The sequence below is a fragment of the Rhea americana genome, unplaced genomic scaffold, assembly GCF_003343005.1.
Source record: "Rhea americana isolate MKP2758 unplaced genomic scaffold, rheAme1 scaffold_579, whole genome shotgun sequence".
Taxonomy (NCBI): Eukaryota; Metazoa; Chordata; class Aves; order Rheiformes; family Rheidae; genus Rhea; species Rhea americana.
The window spans coordinates 78,051-87,870 of record NW_028186733.1 but is presented as its reverse complement, the minus strand read 5'-3'; the positions used below and the strand labels follow the sequence as shown (position 1 = coordinate 87,870).

Below are 9,820 nucleotides of genomic sequence, written 5' to 3'. Positions count from 1 at the left end.
TCAGGCTGAGTAACCTTTCATCTCAACTTTTCTCCTCACTCTCCTCACTTCGAACCTTCCTTTCTTTCTTTCTTGTCTCAGTGCCCTATCCCCTCATCCCCTTTCCTATCCAAAAGTTTCTTTTGACCTCATCCTACCTGACAATCCCCCATTCTCTGGTCCCAAAAGGACTTCTTTGCCCTTACATTGATCCACAGTTTTCAGGGAGGAGCAAAGCCTTTTCCTTCTAAGATATCCTACAGCACTGACTTCATAGGACGTAAATATAAACTGACAGCCTTCCTACTTGCGTAGTTTCCTCACTTGCTGTGAGTACAGCCCTTCATTACCTATGAAAACACATACCATTTATTTGTATTCCTCAGAATTCAATGCCAAACTGCACAGACAGCCCTGTCAGTCTTTCTTCTCTAATCAAATACTCTTATCTTCTACATTTACTACATGCCTTATAGATCCTATGTGATTATTTTACCAGATTCAGACAGATGGAGATTTTCCCTGAACAGCCCTCTCCCTGCATCTTCCTAACTAGCTAACAGACAAAAAATGCACTAAAGAAGATAGAGCAGCATGGTTTGAAATAGAGTTAATGATATTTGTAGCATTCGTTTCAGTGAATTTTTGTAAAATAATGTCACTTTTCATTTCTCTCATAATAATGCATGGAGATGTACCCCATTGTTTTCAGTGCACCTGTAGTGTTGTATTTTGTCTTGACCGTTGAATAGATATCTTTCATACATTAACTCAAAATAATAAATATTTCTAGAGTATCTTATTTCAAGGAAGTAGAAAAGCATAATGTTTGCTATATATTTCCAGTCAGATCAGGTTAGTATAGATGAAATAGACTTAGGTTCCAGTCAGAAATCAAGATTCCCTGATCTTTACATTCAAGCAAATGTCCATCCTTCACAGTACCACTTTAACTCCTAAACTTACTTTTAAAATGTTACTATGATACAGTAATCAGCACAGAGACAGCTTCCTTTGTGGTTTAACTGGAAACACTGAAATGTCAACCATTCGTGTTGCCTCCACTTTGGTCTTGCTGCAGTGTGCCCCTACTACCAAAATACTGCTATCTCATGAAAGAGGTGTAACAAAGCACAGATGGAGGATGAGGAAGGGTACACCACTTTAAATTTGCAACCTTCAACTTCAGTTATTACTCGTAGATATTCAAGTAACAACAAATGTTCTGCATTTAATTCTCCAGGCAGTTTTGTTCCAGTAGACAGTAAGTACTTCTTAACTTCTTTATCTGAATTAGGGCATAACTTGTATTTGCATGCTCATGTTGGTTGATCTAGAATCCTTCTAAACTTTATAATATATTCTTATATGAATGTTCATAGAATCAATGGTGGGAATGATCATAATGGAATCTTGTGCAGTATTGGTTATACTCACAGATGATTTTTCTGAAGCTTCTAAGGTCTATACTCCAATTATTTTTCTATGTACTTCAACACTGAAAATAAATACTGCCTCTGATATAGATTTTATTATTTTAGTCAGACTCCTTTGTAATAGCAGGGCAAAGAAGAGAAAAGATAATTCTATCTGATAATGTTTGCCTTGGAAATTGAAGCTGTTTGCTCAGCTATGGTGAATAGAAAGCTGCCCTGGTTATGAGTCATAATAGTGAATTTAAGCTCTGATAGAAGTATATTTTTATTTGTTTATACTCAAAGCTTTTCTTTAAATGGATTGTTAACTAATGCATTGGATTGTGCCTGAGGAATGCTTGAGTTTATGAAATGATGACTTGAGTACTGTTGCTGCTGCTCAGAAATTTAGCAGGTTGCTTATGTGTGAAATAAGTATCCATTGTTGCTGTCCATCACTTGAATAGACAAACACATCACTCTGGTGCTGTTGGAAAAAGAACTAGGGCTATCCAATAAGAATAATGGTTCAAAACTGTTGAAAAGAAGCAGCCAGAAAAGCAAGGGTGAAGTGTTAGGGATTGTGACCCTAAGGGTAGAGTCTCCAAGATAGAAAAAGGGTAGCATTCTGGGAAAATTCTTAAATAGCCTTTTGATACACACAGAGATCATGCAAAGTAGAGTCATTAAATCAGAAAAAAAAATAGCTWGAATGGGATCTCTAGAGTTAATCTATTCCATTTTTTTTTCTCAAAAGGGATAGCTTCAAAGTCTCATCAAGTTACTCAGGGTTTTGTCCTCTTGAGTTTTGGAAATCTCCAGGAATGGAGAACCCATAGCCTCTCTGGACACTCATTCCAGGGCTGAACTTCTCTCAGCGGAAAGATTTCTTTTCTCCTCACCTGCTCCAAGTCTAATCAGAAGTTTCCTGGATGTAACTTTGACTGTTGTGTTGAGTCCTTTTGCTGTGCCTCTCTGAGAAGAGTCTGGTTCCATCTTCCCTATGATTTTCTTTTAGGTAGTGGAAGACTGAAAACTGATCCTCCCTCAACCTCCTCTTTCCCTGGCTAAACAAACTCAAATCCTTCACCCTCTCTCTCCAGGCTCCAGTCACTTTAGTGACCCTCTGCTGGTCTCTCACAAGGTAGTTGAAATCTCTCTTCAACTGGGAGGTCCAGCATTGCACCCAGTACTAGTCTCCAGTTTGATGTTATCTGCAATCCCTTGAAATTACCTTAAGTGATGAGGGCTATGGGCATCACCCTTAACTCTAGCTATGTTAGTTATGTTAGTTTTAGTTGCCCGGTCTGTCTGGACATCTGGGGCACCTCTGCAGAATGATTCTTAGCACCTTACAAAAGGCTTGGCYGCTGGAGGTATTTGCTCTGAGGCACTTGACTCAGGTAATAGCACTTGATGCCTATAATAATATTCAGTTAACCTGAACAATGGAGGATAGCTATAAAAGAGTATTATATAAATACTTTTACAGAAATTACAGCAGAGTATTGCTCTGCAAAAGAAAAATAAGTAAGAAAATATTTTAATTGGGGGATAATCAGCTGGGAAATTTTGGAGAACTGTATTCCTGATAAGACATTGGACCACAGTGGAAATTTGAAGAAGGAACCCGAAGAAAGATGAAGAGTTTAATGTTCAAAAGATTGTAAGCATTTTCAAATGACAATTACAGAGTCAATAATTAATTTTATATATGGTGAAGAGTGTTCTTACACTAGATAGCATTTTTTCCCCTTTGAGATTGAGAAATCTTTGATTTTATTTTGTTATTTCCAGGATTGTGGGAACTTCAAAATCTAATCTGGTTGCCTGTCTCATGAAAAGAGAGATGATTCTAAAGCATCAGAGCCTCAGCTGATAAATAATCTCAGTGAATAAATAGATATTTCTAAAAAAAWAAATAAAAATAAAAAAATCCAGGAAATTCAGAACAATGATAACAGAAACTTTTCAGTAAAGAAATAAGATGCTCTGCAGAACACRATAAAGGTAGACTGATGATGTCAAAGAGGAGGTAATATCACTGCATTGTGAGCATTGGTGCTTTTTATTGTGGATTTATTTTTTTTTTTTTTTTTTTTTGGCTAGGAGTCTCTGCCTCAGCTTCCATATGGCGACCAGTGGCCTTCATTTTCTTCACTTTGTGTCTGGTGCTGTTAATGGGGCTGGTAACCTTGCTGGCACTGTGTAAGTACTGTGACCTCCTGAGTTAATTTTATACTAGTGAGTTCCAGCAGTATGGCTATTCTATCTTCTCCTGTAGAGTGACCCTGCAAATACCTATGGAAATAATAAAGGAAGAATGTAAATAGTGCCACCCTCCTACAAGCAATATCGCCTTTCATTGTGTGTCAGTCTGAGTCACACTGGATCACTTTGGTCTGTATTTACAGCCTCTAGTCCATTCCACACTGACCATCAGATAAACTACGAATTGTAACAATAGTCACAAACTAGCAGCTTAAGCTGCACTTACAGGAATAACTGAGARGTGGAAATTCCTATTACATTTCTTAAAACACTTTGGTTTCATTATTAGAAGTATATGAGCTCCAACTTGTTAACTACACTATATGACCAGCAGTGCCCTCGTGTGACTGATATTGACAAGTTTCATCATCAATATTCGGGCTTTTTCTTGGATTGCAACCTTTTCTGCAGTGAAGGAAATCTTGGTATCAAATCATAGTAATTTGTGCAATTTTCCTATTTATTGCAATATGTTTTCCTTAGGAACACTTCGATTTTAAAATTGGTGTGTTGAAGATGGTTCCATATTACATCTAGAAGCAGAGCTAACAAAGAGTCCTTATTTTTTTTCCGGGCATGGAGGAGGTGGGAAGTAGTTGCAAATCACCACAAAGAACACCAGGTGGCGATCCATAGCATCTCGGAAATGTTACYCAAAGCCAGCTCTTGGCTTCTCATTCAATACCCCTCTCACCATTACCTCAACTCCATGCGAAATGGGACTGTCACTAACCCTAGATAAAAGTCTCTCGTAGCCTAGTCTAGATGAATTTTGAACATCTTCAAGGATGTAGATGCCACTACTGCCCTAAGTAACTTTTAATAGCACTGCACTACCCTCCTGGTGAGGAACTTTTCCTAGTGTCCAATCTGAATATGTCAAGCCTAATGTGTGGCTATTACGCATTGCTGTATCATCTGCTGCTAATTTAGAGGCATTTGGCTCCCTCATCTTTGCCCTTCAAGTAGTTGTAGGAAGCTATTACATTCAATTGTAATTAACTGATGTTTGACTGAATTGTTTCCTTCCTTCCTTCCTTCCTCCCAACAAATGCAGAAAGAAGACTCTGCAATAAGAAACCAAACCTGGTTAAAAATCAAATGTTCCTTTGAAAGTCAATTTTGATTATCTGATTTTGACCAGCACCAAATGCAAAGATCCATATATGCCACAAGAATGTAAATATGCTTAGTTTGGACATCTCATACGGCACAAATAAATGCAGCCCTGATGGCTAGCCGATGGTTGTTCCACTTGTCCATCATTTCCAGAATTAGGATAAGCAATGATGATAGGGTTAATTMCAGTTAATTAGCCCTGCCAAAACCACCTATATCTTCTTCATGATCTCCCTTTTAGGAAACCAAATGCTGATGGTGTACACACAGTGCTGGACACGCAAATGATGCAGATAGAAGTTTAAAGAATCCTCAAAGCTACAATTTAAATTTATTAAAAAGAAAAAGAATGAAGATGAGCATGAGCATTTTTGGTTTTAAGCATTTGTTACAGTTTTTCAGGTTTCCAAGGACTGTGAGGARGGAAAGAAGCTACAAGAAATGAGGGAAACCTTGTGTTCTGAAGGGAAAGAAAGCAATAAGACTAATGGTAAATATGTTTTATGAAAATAAATTCAAATCACACCATCTTCAGAGCCCATTGACAGAGACTGTAAAGCCATGGGGGAAAAGCTTGATCAGTTATTGACTGTTTTTAACTGTGACAGTATTCAAGATGTGAATACTAACACTCAAACTATGATTCAGTGACTTGTTTCTCACAGATCTGAGAAGATCTTAGCTGATTCATGGCTACACTTAATCTTCTTTTCTCAGTCAAGCTAGTAGCTAAAGCCCCTGTATTCCTTGCTGATCTGCATAATAATGTCTCTCTGATTTCTAGAAACAAAATGTGCTCTCTGTCCAGCAAGCTGGCAAAACAGTGGAGCTGACAACTGTTTCTACATTTCAAAACAGAAGAAAACATGGAAACAAAGTCAAGAATTCTGTTCCCTGAGAAATTCAACCTTGCTTGTGCTAAAAGACAGAACAAAGATGGTACAGTCTAAACAGCTTGTCTTGATACAATAAATTGCAATATTAGCATGGAGGAGAGAGCACCTCAAAAGCAAGTTTTCTCACTGATGATTCCTAGCATCTAGTTTTCTAGCATTTATATTAGACCACTAGATCTAGAGAGCACCACATTCACCATAGTCTTTTTTTCTGACTTRTGTTATAGTCTTCATAGACTGGTGTTCATGATGGCACAAAGGGTAGACAACAGAGAATTATATTATGATGACTTATTAGTCATCATAGTCATATATTAATATAACAATATAACTTAAAGCTTATAATAATTAATAACATAGTATTAATATAATAACACAACTAATAATTTATAATAATATAAAATATTAATATATTAACATAAAGTTTTTTAAAACTAATATTTTTAAGTTATTTTATTATTTTTTTTTTTTTTTTATATATATTAACATAAAGTTTTTTAAAACTAATATTTTTAAGTTATTTTATTATTTTTTTTATTTTTATTGACTAATGATAATTTATGATTTGCTGTCAAGAGCGTATTTTTCCTTTTTCTGTAGATATACTGGGGAATCTCCTTTTTAACACCTATTAAATTTATACACAAACCCCAAACATCCTTATTTGCCTTTTGCTACACAAAAGCTTTAAAAGGAAACAAACATTCCTGAAAATATCTCTATTTTACCAGAGTTAATTTCAGATAGGGATACTCAGTTATCTCTCATTTTAAGACATAAAGGCTAGTCCTTTGGATTTTTTTAAGTGAAAATTAGATGGACAGACACAAGAGAGAAAGTGGCGAAGTGGTTTTTTACTGACTTCCCATACAGATACATAGGATATATAGCAACGTCCTGAGACCAGGATCCTGGTTTGCACTGTTGAGCTACACCTGAACACCACAGCTTCAACATCAAATTCAAGAGATGATTTGATATGTTATATAAAACCCTGAATGGTTTGATTCCAAGTGTCTGGATAATAGCTYATTCTTCTATACTGGGTGTATACAGCTGCAGCTACACTGAAACTAACCCTGTGGATTTCAGCTTTTCTGTGAATCCCTGAATATACTACTAAGCAGTAGCAGAACATATAGAGGATCTGAATGGGCTAAGATCTCTTTGGTTACATTTAAATATCTGGTAGTCATTCCGATGCCTAAACATAGGTGACTGGTGCCATCTTAGATGCCCTAGGGGTCCCTTTCGACCTCCAAATAATGCTTCAGAAAGGCACAGTTCTCCCATAGGTCCTGCGTCTTGTTTGTCAGACATATGTGAAAACCTCAGGTAGCTCAGGGCATCTCAGATGGTGCTAGGCAATAGACTCTGCTCTCTAGGATGGGATTCATCTCACCCAGCTTTGGGCATCCACAGTATAAGTTATCGTCAGCTTCAGAGATACTAGGCTCTATTACAGCCAGTGGGAATCTAGTCCATTCAGTCACTGGGGCAATTCAGCTCACTATTCAGTAGCACAGCCACTGGGTGAGGTGAATCAAACTCCAGGCTCACTTTGCTCTTTTGGCCAGATCTCCACTAATCCTAAACGGGGCTTAAGCAGTGCTCTCATGTGTGTACCAAACTGTAGACACCTACAGGCAGACCAGATAAAGCTCTCTCCAGAGTTTTTTTTGTAGATCCAGAGTACATTAGTCTTTTGACATTCAATAAGCAAAGCATTTGAATGACACTATAATCAGAGCAATCATCACTGTCACATGCATAGACAATAGCCCACTCTCTTTAAGTTATCTCCATTAGTTGCTGAATCTTCATAGCTGTGAGATACAGAAACTTGGATTTTATTCTTAAAGATCATTGTGATGATTTTCTCATAGCTACAGGTTTATCTGCCACGGGATCCACAGTTTTACTGGGTTGGATTATCATATGTCTCTGAAAGGAATGGATGGTACTGGGAGGATGGGACAGCTCTTGTGAGAGAAGTTACAGCTTGGTAAGCCTTGATAACTGAGGACCAGTGCGGTTCTATCCTATAGGCCCCAGTAAAATGTATGAAAGTTATGATTCTGCTTACTTTTCCATGTTTGCTAACTGTGCTAAGGAGCATAGAGGTCATAGTATCTTTTATAGAGCTGCTAATTCCTGCCCTGTATAAGGAACAACAGGTGGCAAAGTACAGCTGGATCACAGGTACATAAAGGACCACCTAACACACAATCAATAAATTCTTATTTTTTAATCTTCCAGGATTGTATTATATGAACACATCTTCTGTGCTTCCTTATATGGACAAATAATTTACACCAGTAACTCCTGTTCAACAAAGCAGTTCTGGATCTGTGAGAAAGGGGCTATTCATTTCACCTGAAGAAGTATTTCAAGAAAGGACACAGAGTGAGATACGATCTTTAGCAGTTAAAAGTTTTAAATACATGTTTAGTTTTACTTATTTTGCAACTTTCTCAAAATGTTTATTGAAATTAATGTGCCATTAGAGACTAAAACCTTCTCTCTGCCTCCATCTTTCCTCTTAGGTTCACATAAGAAATGTAAACCTAGGAAATATTTTGGAAGAATTAGCTTCAGTGAAGCAACAAWTCTTGAGTGACTCTCTGGCATGACAACTACATAGTCTCACAGATCTCTATGAAAATAATTATTGAGCTTCAGTGGGAATCTTTCATTTTCTCAACATTTTACTGTAATAAATGCCACAGTCAGAAATCAGTCCCACTTCATCCTTTATGATTTTACTCACTGAATTACTCACAACACACACTAAATACAGTATACCTCTTTCAGACCAGTTTGCTTAATCATGTCCTCTTTCATAAATAAATCTTTCAACTATTCTCCTGTTCTGGGTATGAATGTACAGAAGGAACACAAGGCTCTAGTTATTCAAAAATGTTTTCATATATGTAATAATACTTATAGAAACAAAAGGACATTTGTCAGAAGAATACAGACAAACCCTAGAAGGAATCTGTACAAAAAGTAGAGTTGAATGTCATGGGTGGATTCAAATATTACATGACTAACTCCAGTACTATCATAACTTTCATTGCTACACAAATCAGTGAGGATAGCAATAATACGCTCCATTCAGAGCTCCACTCAGCAATTACTCAAGCTAATGCAGAATCAGTTACCAGCAATCTGGGTGGAGTTTCATTGTATGGATTCTTTGCAATTTCATATGTGGCAATAGACATCTGTTTTGTATTGTGTATGTGTACAGTCCTTGTATATACTCCTTGTGTATATGTGTATATGCCTTGGCACATGAAAACATGACTTTCCTTAAAATAAATTAAAAATAATACTCGGTATGTGTGTGATATTCACTATTTCATTTGAAATGATCTCAATGTGAAGCAGTTCCTTAGCAAAAAACTTCTTTAATGTGGTGGAAGGCATTTGTTAATTGACTAGATTAACAATACTCAGTAGAATCAAGTCCTTATTTACCAACACAACTACTTATCAGAACTATCTAGAATTCTTCAGTATTGCAATAGGAAGGGTATGCGTGAATGCAAATTGCAGTTTCATCTGTTCAAATCTTCCAATTCATTAAGCTTGAAAAATATTATTTACAACAGGCAATTGAGCTGCTACATTTAACCCCTTTTTCTTTCCATAAACTGTATATGAAGAGTTCTTCATTTTTTTAGTAATCTGATAAATGCAACTCTTTGATGGTTCATTTACGCAAACAGATGTTAGCTTCTGAGTTTCCTGCTAACTGCTTTGTGTGGCTTTTTAAGTGAGCATCAATAGTAAGGTCAGTTCAGTGGTGATAACTTGAGGAATACATTTTTTTTTGTTTCTGTGCCTGGGTGCTGTGTATTTTAGAAATTATTTCCATACCTTCACATGACAAATTTCATTTGATTCCAGTCCAAATCTTGGCCCCAAGCACTTGGTAAGGGCCTTTCCCTTCTAAAAAGTGGTGGAATTTAGAGGGAAGAATTTACAGTATTTTGTATTTTAAATCCAAGCAGATCCATTATATCACTCAGTCTGGCTTCTATGTCAGTCTGTCATGCTTCTCCTGCCTACATATGTATATAAGATATAGCTGAAGAAAATATAGCTGAAGAAAAAGTGAATCTGCCATGCCTC

The 9,820-nt window shown here is 36.7% G+C and overlaps 1 protein-coding gene across 1 annotated transcript; it reads left to right on the top strand.

Annotated features, from left to right (window-relative positions):
- Positions 1 to 1,116: 1,116 nt before the first annotated feature.
- On the top strand, positions 1,117 to 8,263 carry KLRD1 (killer cell lectin like receptor D1). Its single transcript, XM_085319235.1, has 7 exons — positions 1,117 to 1,243; positions 3,504 to 3,602; positions 5,179 to 5,274; positions 5,569 to 5,723; positions 7,573 to 7,685; positions 7,940 to 8,086; positions 8,227 to 8,263. The coding sequence occupies exons 1-6, from the start codon at positions 1,117 to 1,119 to the stop codon at positions 8,058 to 8,060; spliced, it is 711 nt and encodes a 236-aa protein (XP_085175361.1). The 3' UTR covers positions 8,061 to 8,086; positions 8,227 to 8,263.
- The last annotated feature ends 1,557 nt before the right edge of the window (positions 8,264 to 9,820 follow it).